This window comes from Babylonia areolata, chromosome 14 (assembly GCF_041734735.1).
Source record: "Babylonia areolata isolate BAREFJ2019XMU chromosome 14, ASM4173473v1, whole genome shotgun sequence".
Lineage (NCBI taxonomy): Eukaryota > Metazoa > Mollusca > Gastropoda > Neogastropoda > Buccinidae > Babylonia > Babylonia areolata.
Window position 1 is genome coordinate 3,341,460 of NC_134889.1, and position 20,000 is coordinate 3,361,459.

Here is a 20,000-nt window from a genome sequence, read left to right on the forward strand (position 1 = left end):
ACATACTCACTCACTCACTCACTCACTCACTCACTCACTCACACACACACACACACACACACACACACACACACACACACACACACACACAGAGAAAGAGAACTGATGTGACCACAGTGGGAAGGAAGGAAGGAAACACTTCACCATGCGTGATGTTGTGCGGATCTGATGGTGACGCCGGAAAAGCGTCTTTTGATCAGCGTCGCAGAGTACGGCTTTAAATCAGTGGTGTCCATCGCGGGTCGTAGTGTCCTGGTGAATCATTAACCATTACCTCATGGGTACTTGGAAGCTTGAGTGCTAACTGCTATCCAAAGGGGAAAGTCCTGACCAGTATGAGAATGACTTCACAACAATTTGTTTCCCAATTCTGACGGGCGCAATAGCCGAGTGGTTAAAGCGTTGGACTGTCAATCTGAGGGTCCCGGGTTCGAATCACGGTTACGGCGCCTGGTGGGTAAAGGGTGGAGATTTTTCCGATCTCCCAGGTCAACATATGTGCAGACCTGCTATGCCTGAACCCCCTTCGTGTGTATACGCAAACAGAAGATCAAATACGCACGTTAAAGATCCTGTAATCCATGTCAGCGTTCGGTGGGTTATGGAAACAAGAACATATCCAGCATGCACACCCCCGAAAACGGTGTGCATACAAGTGAACGCAGAAGAAGAAGTTTCCCAATTTGGACAAATCATCATCATCTCCATCTTCATTTTCAACATCATCATCTTCATTTGCATCTTCATCTTCATAATCATTGCACAATATATAACACATGCATTGATAAATGTTTTTTTTTTTTCTTTTAAAAAGCTCAGTAAACCAGTCTTTTTCATGTCAAGGGGGGAAAAAACCTGAAAAGAACAAAACAACAAAAAAACAAAAAAAAAAGAACCCAAACAATTTGTTTCATTGAATTAATGTTGATGTGCCTGGAGTGATCTCTCGCTCTCCACTGCATGTGTGAGGGAGATGGATGGGTGTGAGGGGTAGTATGTGAGTGTCTGTGTCAGTGTGTGTGTGTGTGTGTGTGTGTCAGTGTGTGTGTGTGTGTGTCTGTGTCAGTGTGTGTGTGTGTGTGTGTGTGTCTGTGTCTGTGTCTTGTGTGTTATGTCATTGTGTGACTGTCAGTGAGTACTTTCACTAAACACTTAAAAAAAAAAAAAGTTCTTTGTTTTCTGTAGGCCTTTTTTTTTTTTTATCTTCAATTACAAAATAGTAAATAGCACTTTGCAGTTGTGATAGAGAGAGAGAGAGAGAGAGATCTAGATATATAGGTTGGTAGGTGGATAGATAGATGGATTGATAGATTTCAGTCCCAATCTGTTGTACCTCTGCCTTTCATGAAAAAACAACAACACAAAACAAACAAATGCTGCAACTACTATAACTGCTACTGCTGCTACTACTACTACGACTACTACTACTACTACTTTTACATAAATCATTTTCAGATTTACTGAGGCGCTCAGCTCCTAGTCGTATCATCAACGTGTCCTCAGAGGCCCAGCATTACCCCAAGCAGTTCTGTTTTGACTCGCTGTGCGGGAAGAAAGCCCTGAGTGATTTTTCGGCCTACGCTCTGAGCAAGCTGGGCAACCTGCTCTTCACCCGTGAGCTGGCCGAACGACTGGCGGATAGTGGTGAGTTGTGTGAAACCAAAGTACCAAGGTGACATTTTTTTATTTTTTTTTTTTGCTGCCCCATCATCTGCACCGTTTCAGTGGCATTACTCCCACGCCGCTCATTTAGATTCCCCCATACACGGCCACACCCGGGTTCGTCCGTCGCAGTTCCAGCGTCGGCGGTCCACATGGAACCATCGATGTTAGGTCGCCAGGAGGCCACACACCAGAGGAGACCCTGCACTGCTGCTGAGTCACTTTGGTGGTGTTCAGTGGTGCCTGTTCTGTTTTAACGTACTTAGGACACCACCTACTAAGCCCCCTACTAAAGACAATAATGGCTTAGTCACGGAGCCAGACTGAGTGAGCGTCCCTCCCAGAGTGGAGACTGCCACCACGTCCCTCAAACAACAGCCCCCCATGAACCTGCCAACACTGAAGACATTGACAGGACTCACCCCAAGCACGGAAGTGGAGGGGTATCGAAACTGAGGTCACCATGAGAGCAGGGCATGAAAGGCCACAGACTTTGAGACTATTTTGTTTATATTGATGATGATGAAGGAGACCAAGGTGAAATTTCATAGACTCGAAAAAAATGGTGGAGTGATGGCCTAGAGGTAACGCGTCCGCCTTGGAAGCGAGAGAATCTGAGCGCGCTGGTTCGAATCACGGCTCAGCTGCTGATATTTTCTCCCCCTCCACTAGACCTTGAGTGGTGGTCTGGGCGCTAGTTATTCGGATGAGACGATAAACTGAGGTCCCATGTGCTAGCGTGCACTTGGTGCATGTAAAAGAACCCACGGCAACAAAAGGGTTGTTCCTGGCAAAATTCTGTAAAAAAAAAAAAAAAAATTCACTTCTATAGGAAAAACAAATAAAACCGCACGCAGGAAAAAATACAAAAAAATGTGAGGCGCTGTAGTGTAGCAATACGCTCTCCCTGGGGAGAGCAGCCCGAATTTCACACAGAGAAATCTGTTGTGATAAAAAGAAATACAAATACAAATACAAACTGATGCAAAAGCTTGTATGTAAACTTCACACCAAAAAAAAAAAAATTTTTTTTTTTGCATCCATTATTTTGTCATTGCATGAATTTATTGAACCAGTGAACTTTGCTGGGAAACTTTTGTTTTTTCATGAAGGAGAGAAACTTTTTAACTTTGTGTGTGAATTTGACCAGTCTTCAGGTACATCCCTTCTCGGCTGAGGCAGTGTTTGATGAGGTGCCCCTCTGCCAGGTCCATCACTTTAGGAAATAGCTCCCTTGTTAGCTGTAGGCATTTCTTGAAAAGATCTCCATTGACGGGCGCAATAGCCGAGTGGTTAAAGCGTTGGACTTTCAATCTCAGGGTCCCGGGTTCGAATCACGGTGACGGCGCCTGGTGGGTAAAGGGTGGAGATTTTTACGATTTCCCAGGTCAACGTATGTGCAGACCTGCTTAGTGCCTGAACCCCCTTCGTGTGTATATGCAAGCAGAAGATCAAATACGCACGTTAAAGATCCTGTAATCCATGTCAGCGTTCGGTGGGTTATGGAAACAAGAACATACCCAGCATGCACACCCCCGAAAACGGAGTATGGCTGCCTACATGGCGGGGTAAAAACGGTCATACACGTAAAAGCCCACTCGTGTGCATACGAGTGAACGCAGAAGAAGAAGAAGAAGATCTCCATCAAAACTAAGTTCCTGTGTAGATGACGTTGTTGCCAGCATGTGCTGCTGCCAGAGCTTCAAAACCAGGCCTTGAAATCTTCCGCCCAAATCAAGTTTGGTTTGGTCTTCATCGTCATCAATGTAAACAAAACAGTCTCAAAGTCTGTGGCCTTTCATGTCCTGCTCTCATGGTGACCTCAGTTTCGATACCCCTCCACTTCCGTGCTTGGGGTGAGTCCTGTCAATGTCTTCAGTGTCCGCAGATTCATGGGGGGCTGTTGTTTGAGGGACGTGGTGGCGGTCTCCACTCTGGGAGGGACGCTCACTCAGTCTGGCTCTGCAACTAAGCCATTATTGTCGTTAGTAGGGGGCTTAGTAGATGGTGTCCTAAGTACGTTAAATCAGAACAGGCACCACTGAACACCACCGAAGTGACTCAGCAGCAGTGCAGGGTCTCCTCTGGTGTGTGGCCTCCTGGCGACCTAACATCGATGGTTCCCTGCGGACTGCCGATGCTGTAACTGTGACGGACAAACCTGGGTGTGGTCATGTATGGGGGAATCTAAATGAGCGGCGTGGGAGTAATGCCACTGAAACAGTGCAGATGATGGGGCAGCAAAAAAAAAAAAAAAGAAAGAAAAAAAAAAGGTTTGGTTTGGTTTCCGCCAGTGTGATGCACTTTCCGGCTGACATGTTTACCGACGTTGAAAGTTTTGAAAAAGGTCTCGTTCTTCAGTCAGTGAATGCTTTGGCGAGCTTTTGGTAAAAAGACCGAATCACCACGGTGTTGTCTTTCTTGGACCAGCTAACAACAATGGCTACATGTACTCTGTTCATATATTCTTATTCTTCTTCTTTGTTCGTGGGCTGCAACAGCAGTTAGGGCAGTCTGTCTGTGAGGTGTGTGGTCAGTCAGACTTCTCACAGCAGTGAGGGCAGTCTGCCTGTGAGGTGTGTGGTCAGTTAGACTTCTCACAGCAGTGAGGGCAGTCTGTCTGTGAGGTGTGTGGTCAGTCAGACTTCTCACAGCAGTTAGGGCAGTCTGTCTGTGAGGTGTGTGGTCAGTCAGACTTCTCACAGCAGTTAGGGCAGTCTGTCTGTGAGGTGTGTGGTCAGTCAGACTTCTCACAGCAGTGAGGGCAGTCTGTCTGTGAGGTGTGGTGGTCAGTCAGACTTCTCACAGCAGTTAGGGCAGTCTGTCTGTGAGGTGTGTGGTCAGTCAGACTTCTCACAGCAGTGAGGGCAGTCTGTCTGTGAGGTGTTTGGTCAGTCAGACTTCTCACAGCAGTTAGGGCAGTCTGTCTGTGAGGTGTGGTGGTCAGTCAGACTTCTCACAGCAGTTAGGGCAGTCTGTCTGTGAGGTGTGTGGTCAGTCAGACTTCTCACAGCAGTTAGGGCAGTCTGTCTGTGAGGTGTGTGGTCAGTCAGACTTCTCACAGCGGTCTTTCTGTCTCTGTGTGTTACAGGTGTGGGGGCGTACTGCGTGCACCCGGGCGTTGTGGCCACAGAGATTTGGCGAAACCTGAACTGGTTCCAAGCCATCATCGTCCGACTCATCTTCTTCTTCCGGATGACGGTGAGCCTCAGCATGATCCTGATTATCAATATTGTTTTTTTTATTATCATTCATTTTATCATCATTATTATTGACTCACTTGTGTAAACAAAGTGAGTCTATGTTTTAACCCGGTGTTCGGTTGTTTGTGTGTGTGTCTGTGTGTCCGTGGTAAACTTTAACATTGACATTTTCTCTGCAACTACTTTGTCAGTTGACACCAAATTAGGCATAAAAATAGGAAAAATTTAGTTCTTTCCAGTCATCTTGTTTAAAACAATATTGCACCTCTGGGATGGGCACAAAAAAATAAAAAATGAAGCCTAATTATATGCAAACTGCGTTTACTGTTATATTTATATTTTTTGTATTCTCTAAACTTGGCACTTTGATCTGATATTCTGACCCAACAACAAGAGCAGTCATTATTATCATTTCTTGTTCAAACAGGAACTTCTTTTGCTAAGCCTGGAAGTTTTATTTATTTTGCAAACGTTTTTGGTGCAGATAGTAAAAAAGGGAAATTACTCTGTAATTAATGCTAAGGGACTTAATTTGCTTTAAACTGATCTTCCTCATCTTGAACATTACATTTTGAAATTATACTCAATACATAAAAAGCTTGTGTGTTTTACTCTCAGTCATATGTGAGTCTTGAAGGCCTTGCCTGTCTTGTTATCAGTAGTAGTAGTAGTAGTAGTAGTATCATATGGTCATTGGTGGTTTGTGGTCTTGTGACTTAGTGGTGATCCGTCCACCGTTTCGAAGTGGGAGAATCTGAGCGCGCGAGATAAAATCCCACAGTCAGAAGTATTTTCTCCCCCTCGGCTAGACCTTGAGTGAACGTTTGGCTGTTAGTCAATTACAAGAGACAGTAAACTGAGGTCCTGTGTGTAGCATGTGCTTAGTGCATGTAAAAGAACCTAAGGCAACATAAGGGTTGTCCCTGGCAAAGTTCTGGAAGGAAAAAAGAAAGGAAAAAAAACAGTATGGCTCAGTACTGTAGCGACATGCTTTCCCTGGGTAGAGCAGCCCGAATTTCACACACAGAAATTTGTTGTGACTGAAAAGTAAAACGAAACAATTGTTGTTTCCAGCCCAGTCAACCATACAGACCATATCAGGGCTGAAAACACTGTCGATAACGATCCTACATAACCTTGAAAAAATAGAGAATTAAATTAAGGAAAATAACAGGCACAAATACAGTCACATTGACATACATAAATTTTGGAGACATTTCTGATGTTGACCATTCTGCTGACTCTAAGATTCCCCCCCCCCCACCCCCACCCCCACGCCCCCTGAAAACAGCCTGAACACAAAGAATTCAATACTTTTGGCATACTAAACTATGAAGAGATTTTTTTTTTTTTTAAATTAAAAAAAAAACACCAGGGCGGAACTTACATGTATAAGGCACTAAAAAAACAAAACAAAAAAACAACCTCTCCATACTATGCCTCCTTGAGAAATGAGGAAGTCTGCTTAATTAGCATGTGGGGAGATTTTAACTCTCTCCATACGAACGGCGAAAGAGATGACGTTAACAGCGTTTCACCCCAATTACCATCATCAAAATATTGCAAGCGGAAGGCTCTTATACTGAAGAGGTGAATGTTGACAAGAGATACCACAATTCTGACGACGGAAGCTAAAGGTTGGGTCATTCAGACACCCTCTGGACATCCGAGGGGTCTGTGTAGAGGAGAAGAGAGGACTGGCCGTACTGAGTGAGTTAACGTTGATATTAGGTATAGAAAGTTTGTTGACCGTGCACCGCTCAGATTGCCACCCCTTCCTCCGAACTCCCCACAAAGGGAGGAGAGGAAAGTCATCAGTGGCAGAGGGCTGACCATCAGAGCCGACAGTCAGTCCTGCCCGCTTTGCACTCACGACTGCTACTGCTGCTGTGAGTTATGGAAACAAGCACATACCCAGCATGCACACGCCCGAAGATGGAGTGTGGCTGCCAACTTGGCGGGGTAAAAACGGTCATACACGTAAAAGCCTACTGGTGTACATAGGACTGAACAGTGGGAGTTGCAGAAAGAAGAAGAATCCTTAATTCTGCCTGCAGGAACCGGAGGTGGGAGCTGAGACCTCAATCTACACCTGTGTGTCGCCGGACGTGGTGTCGGGGAGGTACTACATTGACTGTGCCCAGGCCGACAGCAAGGCCAATCCTCTGGTCAACGACAGGGATGTGACCACCAGACTGTGGGACGTCAGTGCCCAGCTGACCAACATCCCCAAGGAAATTTCCCCCCTGGAGAATTAAGTTTTATTTTTATGTTGTTTTTTTTTTTTTTTTTTTTTTTTTTTTTAGTGCTTGTTTGGAATCTGCTGAGTTTATGAGTGTGGTGGGGTTTCTGACGTTTTTTTATGGCACCGGTGTTTTGTGGTTTGTTTCATAGCGTCTGTGTTTTTCTTGTACAAGACTTGTTGATATCTTATTGCACGGGTGCAATAGCCGAGTGGTTAAAGCGCTGGACTTTCAATCTGAGGGTCCTGGGTTCGAATCTCGGTAACGGCGCCTGGTGGGTAAAGGGTGGAGATTTTTCCGATCTCCCAGGTCAACATATGTGCAGACCTGCTAGTGCCTGAACCCGCTTCGTGTGTATGCACACGCAGAAGATCAAATACGCACGTTAAAGATCCTGTAATCTATGTCAGCGTTCGGTGGGTTATGGAAACAAGAATATACCCAGCATGCACACCCCCGAAAACGGAGTATGGCTGCCTACATGGCGGGGTAAATAAAAAACAAACAAACGGTCATACATGTAAAATGTTAATGTCTGTCTGAGTGTGCATGTGTGTGCGTCTGAAATCTGATTGAATGACACAAGAAACGAATGATGAGCGCCCAGTGGCAGCCGTCAGTTGGCTCTACCCAGGTAGGCAGCCTGTGGTGCAAATGTTCCTGTGTATGTAAAGCGCTTAGAGCTTGGTCTCTGACTGAGGATAGGCGCTATAGAAGTATCCACATCAATCAATCAATCACTTTATTATAGTTTTGTTGTTGGTTTTTCTTTGTGCTGATATCTTACTATGTTACTTATTATGTTTTGTTGTTGTTGTTTTTTTCTGTGCTGATATCTTATTAAGCTTTAACTCGTTATTCTGATTGTGTCAGATGTTAACTCACTTAGTACTGCCAGTTAGCTCCCCTGACTTTCCCCACAGACGACCCATTTGTGTGGGTAGGAAATAAAATCGCCAAAAAGCAAATGTTAGAATCTATGAACTGAAAGCTTCCAAACTGATCAGTAACATAACGAGTTAGTTGGGGACAAAATATAAGACTTCCTCCCTTTTTATGCTGTCATGAAAGTATCCATAGTTTGTGTTTGAAATTTGCGCAGATTGATGACTTGTAAATGAATCCAGGAAAGCACATAGAGTTTGAAACACATTAAATTCAGATATAGCCCCGATAGGGACCCTTCGTCCGGAGTGAGTTAAGTTCAGAGTGTTACATGGCCACAATAGGGCCCCTTTGTCTAATTCTTTTTTTTTTTTTTTTTTTTTTGCTGCCCCATCATCTGCACCGTTTCAGTGGCATTACTCCCACACCGCTCATTTAGATTCCCCCATACACAGCCACACCCGAGTTTGTCCGTCGCAGTTCTAGCGTCGGCAGTCCACAGAGAATCATCGATGTTAGGTCGCCAGGAGGCCACACACCAGAGGAGACCCTGCACTGCTGCTGAGTCACTTCGGTGGTGTTCAGTGGTGCCTGTTCTGTTTTAACGTACTTAGGACACCACCTTTGTCTAATTCTGTCGTCTGCCTTGTGACCTGAGACGAAACTGTGTCAGACACCATTGTTGACACCCACTGTCCACGTGAACCAGTAACTGGGAAAATAACTCTGCTGCTCTCGAGCACAGCAACACACTCTGCTTCGGATCCACTCTGTTTACGCATACTCAGATTCAAACACTCGACTGTTGGCCACCGTTCTTTCTGTGTCTCAGGACCTTGCGATTGGAATGAACTTCCTCTCAAGTCTCCACACTCAGCTCTTTCAAGTCTGGTCTTAAAACCCACCTCTTCCCAAAATAGCCTCCCTTCCCTGCCCCTTCCTTGTCTTCAGTTTCTTCAGTTTTTTAGAGTTATGCATGCGTGTGAACGACTGGTGCGAAAGTGCTTTGATTTGTCTCTGCGCAAGATTCAGTGCTATATAAATACTGTTATTATTATTGGTGGTAGTGGAATGATCAGTTAAGATATGATTAGCTCATAACGTCATTGTGCAATGTAGGTGCCACTCCAAAAATTCAAAGCTGTCTAAGGCCCGAATCAGGGCCCCTTGTCTGAAACTGTTGTGGACAGTAGGACCCAGATAGGGGCCATTGGTCTGCAGTGAGTTAAGCAGGGTTTTTATATTGGATACTTTGTTGCTTGTATTTTAGTGTACTAATCAGCACAGTAACGATGATGGTTATTTAACTGTACGTCTTTATTGTCCAGTTTTTTTCATAACCAGAAAATTTTCTCTGGTCATCACTGCTACAATTTTTTTTTATGGTGTAATTATCTCAGTATGACCTATTTAAGATTCTGTTTGGCATGGACAATTTTGTCCTTTCAGAAACGGTGTTTTTTTGCAAAATGAAATTATGTTGTCAGGTTGGTTTTATTTTTTGTTGTTGTTGGTTTTTTGTTGGTGGTTTTTTGTGTGTTTTTTTTCTCTTGCTTTCAACCTTTTTGTTCTTAATTAATGTAGGTACACTTACTGTGCCATACATACATGCAGTATTTGATTTTGTCCTGTGCTTATCTGTTATTTATTCACTTTTTTTTTTTCCCCCCTCAAGGCCTGACTAAGCGCGTTGGGTTACGCTGTGCTTGGCAGATGTGGTGTAGCGTATATGGATTTGTCCGAACGCAGTGACGCCTCCTTGAGCTACTGAAACTGAAGCTGAAACTGCAATATATCAGGAATTATTGACAGAAGACAGGAGAGTAAACAGCGACAGAAATTCAGTTGTAATGGGTCAGTCTCACCTGAGCGACATGAAAAGGGGTGGGATAACAAAGTGCAAGACATTGCAAAGAGTGGCTTAACAAAGTGCAAGACATTGCAAAGAGTGGCTTAACAAAGTGCAAGACATTGCAAAGAGTGGCTTAACAAAGTGCCGACATTGCAAAGAGTGGCTTAACAAAGTGCAAGACATTGCAAAGAGTGGCTTAACAAAGTGCAAGACATTGTTAAGAGTGGCTTAACAAAGTGCAAGACATTGCAAAGAGTGGCTTAACAAAGTGCCGACATTGCAAAGAGTGACTTAACAAAGTGCCGACATTGCAAAGAGTGACTCAACAAAGTGCAAGACATTGCAAAGAGTGACTTAACAAAGTGCCGATATTGCAAAGTGTGACTCAAAACAAAGTGCCGACAATGCAAAGAGTGACTTAACAAAGGAGTGACATGACTGTGACATGACAAAGGAATGACTGAACAAAGGGGTGATATATAACAAAGGGGTGACATAACAGTGGTATAACTATCACAAAGGAATAAATTAGCAAAGGGATGACATGGCCACCCCCCAAAAAAAACTAAACAAAGGGGAGGCGACTTGATAAAGAGGTGGCATAACAAAGAGAGGGTGTAACAAAGGGGTAACGTGGCAATGGCATTGCAAAGGAGTGAAATAATTAAGGAGTGCTATAACAAAGGAGTGGCATAAACGGCATAGCAAAGGAGTGCTATTACATTGGAGTGATATAAATGACATAGCAAAGGAGTGCTATTACATTGGAGTGATATAAATGGCATAGCAAAGGAGTGCTATTACATTGGAGTGATATAAATGACATAGCAAAGGAGTGCTATTACACAGGAGTGATATAAATGACATAGCAAAGGAGTGCTATTACATTGGAGTGATATAAATGACATAGCAAAGGAGTGCTATTACACAGGAGTGATATAAATGACATTGCAAGGGAGTGCTATTGCACAGGAGTGATACAAATGATATAGAAAAGGAGTGCTATTACATAGGAGTGATATAAATGACATAGCAAAGTAGTGCTATTACATAGGAGTGATATAAATGACATAGCAAAGGAGTGCTTTTGCAATGGAGTGACATAAATCACATGGCCTAGCAAAGGAGTGCTATTACATCGGAGTGATATAAACGACATAGCAAAGGAGTGCTATTACATAGGAGTGATATAAATGACATAGAAAAGGAGTGCTATTACACAGGAGTGATGTAAATGACATAGCAAAGGAGTGCTATTACAAAGGAGTGATATAAATGACATAGCAAAGGAGTGCTATTACACAGGAGTGATGTAAATGACATAGCAAAGGAGTGCTATTACAAAGGAGTGATATAAATGACATAGCAAAGGAGTGCTATTACGTAGGAGTGATATAAATGACATAGCAAAGGAGTGCTATTGCAAAGGAGTGATATAACTGACATAGCAAAGGAGTGCTATTACAAAGGAGTGATATAAATGACATAGCAAAGGAGTGCTATTGCACAGGAGTGACATAAATGACATAGCAAAGGAGTGCTATTACAAATGAGTGATATAAATGGCATAGCAAAGGAGTGCTATAAAAAGGAATGACATAAATAACATAGCAAAGGAGTGATATTAGATAGGAGTGATATAAATGACATAGCAAAGGAGTGCTATTACACAGGAGTGATATAAATGGCATAGCAAAGGAGTGCTATAACAAAGGAGTGATATAAATGACATAGCAAAGGAGTGCTATAACAAAGGAGTGATATAAATGACATAGCAAAGGAGTGCTATAACAAAGGAGTGATATAAACGACATTGCAAAGGAGTGCTATTACAAATGAGTGATATAAATGACATAGCAAAGGAGTGCTGTAACAAAGGAGTGATATAAACGACATTGCAAAGGAGTGCTATTACACAGGAGTGATATAAATGACATAGCAAAGGAGTGCTATAACATAGGAGTGATATAAACGACATAGCAAAGGAGTGCTTTTGCAATGCAGTGACATAAATCACATGGCCTAGCAAAGGAGTGCTATTACACAGGAGTGATATAAATGACATAGCAAAGGAGTGCTATTACATCGGAGTGATATAAACGACATAGCAAAGGAGTGCTATTACAAAGGAGTGATGTAAATGACATAGCAAAGGAGTGATATTACATAGGAGTGATGTAAATGACATTGCAAGGGAGTGCTATTGCAAAGGAGTGATATAAATGACATAGCAAAGGAGTGCTATTACAAAGGAGTGATATAAATGACATAGAAAAGGAGTGCTATTACAAGGGAGTGATATAAATGACATAGCAAAGGAGTGATATTACATAGGAGTGATATAAATGACATAGCAAAGGAGTGATATTACACAGGAGTGATATAAATGACATAGAAAAGGAGTGCTATTACACAGGAGTGATATAACTGACATAGCAAAGGAGTGCTATTACAAATGAGTGATGTAAATGACATAGCAAAGGAGTGCTATTACATAGGAGTGATATAAATGACATAGCAAAGGAGTGCTATTACACAGGAGTGATATAAATGACATTGCAAGGGAGTGCTATTGCACAGGAGTGATATAAATGGCATAGCAAAGGAGTGCTATTACACAGGAGTGATATAAATGACATTGCAAGGGAGTGCTATTGCACAGGAGTGATATAAATGGCATAGCAAAGGAGTGCTATTGCACAGGAGTGATGTAAATGACATAGCAAAGGAGTGCTATTACATAGGAGTGATATAAATGACATGACAAGGAGTGATATAACAAATGATATAAATGACATAGCAAAGGAGTGTTATAACAAATGATATAAATGACATAGCAAAGGAGTGTTATAACAAATGATATAAATGACATAGCAAAGGAGTGCTATTACAAAAGAGTGACATAAATGACATAGAAAAGGAGTGCTTTAACAAAAGGAATGACATAAATGCCATGAACAAAGCAGGTGATATATATATAAAATAAAAAAAAGGGGGGGGGGGGGTTATATGACAAAGGAGTGACATGGCAGACATAAGAACGGAGTGATATAACAAACAATTGGGTGACGTAACAAAGAAGTAACATTACCCCATCCACCCCCCGCCTCCCACACCCCCCAAAAAAGTGACATTAAAAAAAGGAGTGATATGACAAAGGAGTACCGTAACAGACGTAACAAAAAGAGTGATATAACAAACAGTGGGGTGATATAACAAAGGAATGATCTTCTTCTTCTTCTGCGTTCGTGGGCTGCAACTCCCACATTCACTCGTATGCACATGAGTGGGCTTTTACGTGTACAACCGTTTTTACCCCGCCATGTAGGCAGCCATACTCTGTTTTCGGGGGTGTGCATGCTAGGTATGTTCTTGTTTCCATAACCCACTGAACGCTGACATGGATTACAGGATCTTTAACATGCATGTTTGATCTTCTGCTTGCATATACACACGAAGGGGGTTCAGGCACTAGCAGGTCTGCACATGTGTTGACCTGGGGGATCGTAAAAATCTCCACCCTTTACCCACCAGGCGCCGTCACCGTGATTCGAACCCAGGACCCTCAGATTGACAGTCCAACGCTTTAACCACTCGGCTGTTGCGCCCGTCGATGACGATAACAAAGCATTGATAAATAAGAGGTAAAATAAAAGCAGTGTTACAAATATCACTGTGTCTCCTTTATCGTGTGTATTCTGTGCAAGACTGCGTCCGATGATTTCACTGTAACTCTAGAAAACTGATAGTAATAATAAGATGAAGGATAGTAATGATAGAAATAATAATAAAAACAGTCAGTGCTAACAATAGCAATGATAATGATAATAATGATGATGAAAATAATGATGACGATAATAATAGTAATAATGATGACGATGATTATAACAATAATTACAATAATAATGTAATAATTATATTCAGATTCCCCGTATAGTGTGCTCTAAGTGCCTCACGTGAAAGAATAGCATAAACAACAGTGCATATACATCAAGATGATAATACAAACTGCAAAATGATGTGAACCATTACAAAAAAAAAAAAAAAAAAGGACGAAAATTTCTACTTCTGCTCTCAGATAACCAGTCACACAATCTTTGACACATCTTCCCTGTGAACCATTTTCAGTATTTGTGTGTATCTGTGTATATACTGTGATGATGGGGACCAATAATTTGTATTTGTATTTCTTTTTATCACAACAGATTTCTCTGTGTGAAATTCGGGCTGCTCTCTCTCCCCAGGGAGAGCGCGTCGCTATACTACAGTGCCACCCTTTTTTTTGTGTATTTTTTCCTGCATGCAGTTTTATTTGTTTTTCCTATCGAAGTGGATCTTTCTACAGAATTTTGCCAGGAACAACCCTTTTGTTGCCGTGGGTTCTTTTACGTGCGCTAAGTGCATGCTGCACACGGGACCTCGGTTTATCGTCTCATCCGAATGACTAGCGTCCAGCCCACCACTTAAGGTCTCATGGAGGGGGAGAAGATATCGGCGGCTGAGCCGTGATTCGAACCAGCGCGCTCAGATTCTCTCTCGCTTCCTAGGCGGACATGTTACCTCTAGGCCATCACTCCCAGTTGTTATTCTTTGTTCTTTGTTATCAGGATGGTGCTATTTTTGTGACCATAATGTCTCTTTATCATGCTTTATATCTCTTGGTGGCAACCAGCTTAATTGTCTACATGAGAAAACATTCCATTAACGAACATGGTGCAGGTGCAACTCGGTGCAGTATCAATATTATTACGATTGTATCTTTATCATGGTTAATGTCGTTGCTTCCTGTAACGTGCTGCTACTGGTGTTTACAAAACAGTACTTTCATTTGTGATACTCTGCTCGGAGTTGTTTGTTTTTGTTCAAGGTCACTCGAGTTTACATTTGTTACATACGTTTGTATTCACATATATACATTTGATCCAAAAATATTTTGTATGTTTGTATTCACATATATACATTTGATCCAAAAATATTTTGTGTGGCTTTTTTTTTTCCATTTAAACTCTCTCTCTGTCTCTCTCTGTCTCTGTCTGTCTCTCACCTTCTTTCTCCCTCACCTCTTTCTGTCAGCCCTTTGAGCTGAGAAAGTGATTTGTGTGGATTTTTCAGAGACCTGCTGGAAATCACATTGTAATGGTCCTGCATTATGCATGTGTGCATACATAGTTTTGGTGATACACATTTATACGCGAGCACGCATGCACGCACCCACAGACACAAACACACGCATGTGCATACATAAATGCATGTGCACACTCACTCACACACACACACACACACATGCACACAGATTGTTTGCAAGCGTGTGTGCGTGTGCACACACACACACAGACCAAATATACTGACCAGAACAAGTTAATAAAATGATTTTATTTCTTCTATTTATACATAATACTCAATAGAGAATTCTCTACTAATTTTTTTTTCCTTTTCACAGTAACCCAGTGGAGATAATTGATTATCAACGTGATTAATTACAAGCAATTATATTCATTTTACAGAGATGTTTGGTTGGAACTGTATAATTAAACTGGTTACATGATAATAAATAATGTAATCTGTTTGACACCAAAATTTGAACAAAAAATGAATTAGTGCAAAACATTGAAAATTATTTTAATTTTTTGGTGCTGTAACTTTGACCATCCCAATTCTTCCATAAGTACAAATTGTTAGTATAGGCAGTTTTGGAGCAATTTGGATCAAAAGACGTTAAGTACAAATTGTTAGTATAGGCAGTTTTGGAGCAATTTGGATCAAAAGACAACAACCACGAACAACTTGACCTTAAGGACGTGAAGCCGATAGGTCGATAACTCCACGTACAATTGAATAAAATCATATTTTTAGGGATCACTTGAAAAGTATGTTCTGCCGAGATTCAGGTAACTCTGACAGGACTGTACCCGTGATAAGGAGAGACAGCACGAGATGTCAGGTAACTGACAGGACCGTACCCCGTGATGAGGAGAGACAGCACGAGATGTCAGGTAACTGACAGGACCGTACCCCGTGATGAGGAGAGACAGCACGAGATGTCAGGTAACTGACAGGACCGTACCCCGTGATGAGAGACAGCACGAGATGTCAGGTAACTGACAGGACCGTACCCCGTGATGAGGAGAGACAGCACGAGATGTCAGGTAACTGACAGGACTGTACCCCGTGATGAGGAGAGACAGCACGAGATGTCAGGTAACTGACAGGACCGTACCCCGTGATGAGGAGAGACAGCACGAGATGTCAGGTAACTGACAGGACCGTACTCCGTGATGAGGAGAGACAGCACGAGATGTCAGGTAACTGACAGGACCGTACCCCGTGATGAGAGACAGCACGAGATGTCAGGTAACTGACAGGACCGTACCCCGTGATGAGGAGAGACAGCACGAGATGTCAGGTAACTGACAGGACTGTACCCCGTGATGAGGAGAGACAGCACGAGATGTCAGGTAACTGACAGGACCGTACCCTGTGATGAGGAGAGACAGCACGAGATGTCAGGTAACTGACAGGACCGTACCCCGTGATGAGGAGAGACAGCACGAGATGTCAGGTAACTGACAGGACTGTACCCCGTGATGAGGAGAGACAGCACGAGATGTCAGGTAACTGACAGGACCGTACCCTGTGATGAGGAGAGACAGCACGAGATGTCAGGTAACTGACAGGACCGTACCCCGTGATGAGAGACAGCATGAGATGTCAGGTAACTGACAGGACCGTACCCTGTGATGAGGAGAGACAGCACGAGATGTCAGGTAACTGACAGGACCGTACCCCGTGATGAGGAGAGACAGCACGAGATGTCAGGTAACTGACAGGACCGTACCCTGTGATGAGGAGAGACAGCACGAGATGTCAGGTAACTGACAGGACCGTACCCCGTGATGAGGAGAGACAGCACGAGATGTCAGGTAACTGACGGGACCGTACCCCGTGATGAGGAGAGACAGCACGAGATGTCAGGTAACTGACGGGACCGTACCCTGTGATGAGGAGAGACAGCCACCCCTTCTGAGTGCGAAGCGGGCAGGACTGACTGTAGGCTCTGATGGTCAGCCCTCTGCCACTGATGAACGTTCCTCTCCTCCCTTTGTGGGGAGTTTGGAGGAAGGGGTTGCAATCTGAGCAGTGTATGATTCATTCGAATGGGATATAAAGTTAACTTTAAATCAGTAGGCCCAATTTAGAATTCATAGTAATCATTTGTAATGGAGTCTACCGACGGATGAGTAAGCAGGCAGGCTTATCTGTCGGTGTGTGTCCTCATATGTGAGAAGAGGCTGATTCTGGATGCACAGCACTTCCCACAGGTGTTGCAAGGGAAAACGTCTGCAGAAGCTGAGCCCTGCTTCCTTCACTCAGGCTTCTCCTTAATGGCCAACGTTCTCTTGTTTTCAAACATCTTTATGTCACTAGAGCACAGCTTCCTCCAGCGAGAGCGGTCAAGGGCATCAGTTTCCCACTGGGAAGCGATTTCTACTGATGTCACAGGCTTTGAGGTTTGTCTTCAAGGTGTCCTCGAAGCGCTTGCAGGGTCTTCCAAGGTCACGGTGGCCTTCTTTCAGCTGGCCATACAAGAGCATCTTCGGGATCCTGCTGTCTGCCATGCGGACAGAGTGTCCTGTCCAGCGTAGCTGGCACTGGATCAACAGGCTTTCGATGCTGGGCACTGGGCCGCTCCTGTCTAGGACCTGGAGGTTAACTCACTCAGTACGGCCAGTCCTCTCTTCTCCTCTACACAGACCCCTCGGATGTCCAGTGGGTGTCTGAATGACCCAACCTTTAGCTTCCGTCGTCAGAATTGTGGTATTCTTTGTCAATATTCACCTCTTCAGTATACGAGCCTTCCGCTTGCAATATTTTGATGATGATAATTGGGGTGAAACGCTGTTAACGTCGTCTCTTTCGCCGTTCGTATGGAGAGAGATAAACACTTCACAACAACCGTAAAAACCCATGTGATGCTAGACTTTTTTTTTCATCAAAAATTTGTATTTTGCTCATGCATCTCGCTCTCATTGAATCTTGTATAAACTATGCGTCAACTGTCTGGGATTCACTGAGTGATAAGATCCTAAAACCACTCCAAAGTCTCCATAGGCGTACTCTTCAATTGGTTATTCTAAAATCTTCCTCTTTACATGTTTCTGATTACATAGAACTTGATATATTGGCAATGAAAATTAAACTTAAATATTAATAAAGCCACATTTATGTTCCAAATATTATCAGGTTATGCCCCACCCTCTCTCATAAGTAATTTTCCAGTAAATAGTCACCGTCACGCACATAAAAGAACTTTGCCTCGGCCAAGAAATTTATCTTTATAAAAACAAGTCTCATATACTCTGGTGGATATTTATGGAATACTATTTCATCTACACGTAATACTAGTAAACTCCAGTCTCAGTGTCTTCAAAAGACTGTAATTATCATAAACATCTCATGTCAGAGCTAAGGTCTACGAATCCTTGAAATTACTGAGACTGAAAAAAACAAATAATGTATTCTCAATATCTTTGTCTATGCGTCTGTCTCCTTTCCTCCCCTCCCCCTTTCCCCCCCCCACCCCCCCCCCATCCCCTCTGTCTCTGTCTCTCTCTCTCTCTCTGGCAGCAGTTTTCCTCTCTCTCCTTCTTCGTATCTCTTCCTTCCTAACCTTCTCCCTTCCCTCTCTCCTTCACGCATAGCGGTATGCATACGATGTTATTTTGTGGAGAATTGCTCATTTTCTGTGCCATTTATTTGTTGTTGTTGTTGTTGTTGCTTGCCATGCAATGTGTATGTTTTTTTTTCCCTACCTTTTTTTTTTTTCAGTCTTCTTGTATTTCCTAGATATTAGTTTATACGTTTTCTTTACGAGGGTAGGATGAAAACAGGCCGATAAGTGCCTATTCCTTTTCCCTCAATAAAAAAAAAAGTTTCGATTTCGATTTTTTTTTTCTCCTTCAGCTACTACGATGCATGTATTATGTACACGTGCACAGAATAAGTGTTTAAAGAGAGTAAATATTTAAATCTAAAAAAAAAAAAAAAAAAAAAAAAGTAGTCAAACAAGACATAACACTGTCAACCGTGCGTTTTGTGAAACGAAGGTAGGCAACTTCAAGTTATTTCGTGAAGGGTTGGTTTTTACTGTGAGAGTTGTGTACCTTCCTCTCTCGGTTCTACATGCACACAAAATGTTCGTTATCTCTCTCTCTCTCTCTCTCTCTCTCTCTCTCACACACACACACACACACACACACACACACACACACACACATTTTGTACATTTAACTTTCATATCTTCTATTTACGGATTCCTCCTTATGTTTTAACTTTCGCTGGCTGTCGCTGTGTGACTACACACGGAAGCCGGCTCATCAATGTGGGTCGTCCATGACCCATACCTTTTAGAGACAAAAACCTGTATATTCCTCCAAAGCTTGTGTGCCGGGTCGTGCACGACCCATACTTTGTAAAGAGACAAAAACCTGTATATTCCTCCAAAGCTTATAACCAAATATAGAAAAGGAAAACATATCGTAACAACTGATTACACACACACATGCGCTCGCACACGCACACACAGACTCACACAAACACAGTACACTCAGAAGAAACACATGCTCACGCATTCACACACACGCACACAAACACACACACACACACACACACACACACACACACACACACACACACACACACATACACACACACACACACAACTGATCACTACACACACAAACGCATAATACCAATGCACATACATACAAGCCCTACTTATGGACACAGAGATAGATAGAGAGAGAGAGAGACAGACAACGAGACAGACAGACAGAGAGAGAGAGAGAGAGATGACTCATAGCATCCTATTCACGCACAATCAAAGATATTCAGTCACACAGGTACATGCTGTTAGAGGAAGGGATGGAAGGGGGTTAAAGCTGAAGACCGGCGAAAGGGACGGGGTGGGGGTCAGGGGGGGGGGGGGGGGGGGGGGTAGTGGGAGAGTAGTGGGGTAGTGAGGCTATTGAAAGTAAAAAAACTTCTTTATTTTCCTTCACTAAATGCAAATTAAACCTTCTGAAATCACTGTTAAAAACGGGTACGGGTCGTGCATGACCCACACGAGCTTTAGTCGAGGGGTGACCACGTTTTTTT

At 43.0% G+C, this 20,000-nt stretch overlaps 1 protein-coding gene and 1 non-coding gene across 2 annotated transcripts in view; both read left to right on the plus strand.

Moving 5' to 3' along the window:
- Window positions 1–20,000, plus strand: part of LOC143289409 (uncharacterized) — a 115,717-nt gene that overhangs the window by 6,589 nt on the left and 89,128 nt on the right. The window contains exons 4-5 of the mRNA XM_076598374.1: window positions 1,474–1,672; window positions 4,754–4,863. Coding sequence (XP_076454489.1) covers window positions 1,474–1,672; window positions 4,754–4,863 — 309 coding nt within the window. The remainder of the gene's footprint in view (window positions 1–1,473; window positions 1,673–4,753; window positions 4,864–20,000) is intronic.
- Window positions 16,770–16,984, plus strand: LOC143290040 (small nucleolar RNA U3). Its single transcript, XR_013056324.1, has one exon. It is a non-coding gene; the product is annotated as a small nucleolar RNA U3 (small nucleolar RNA).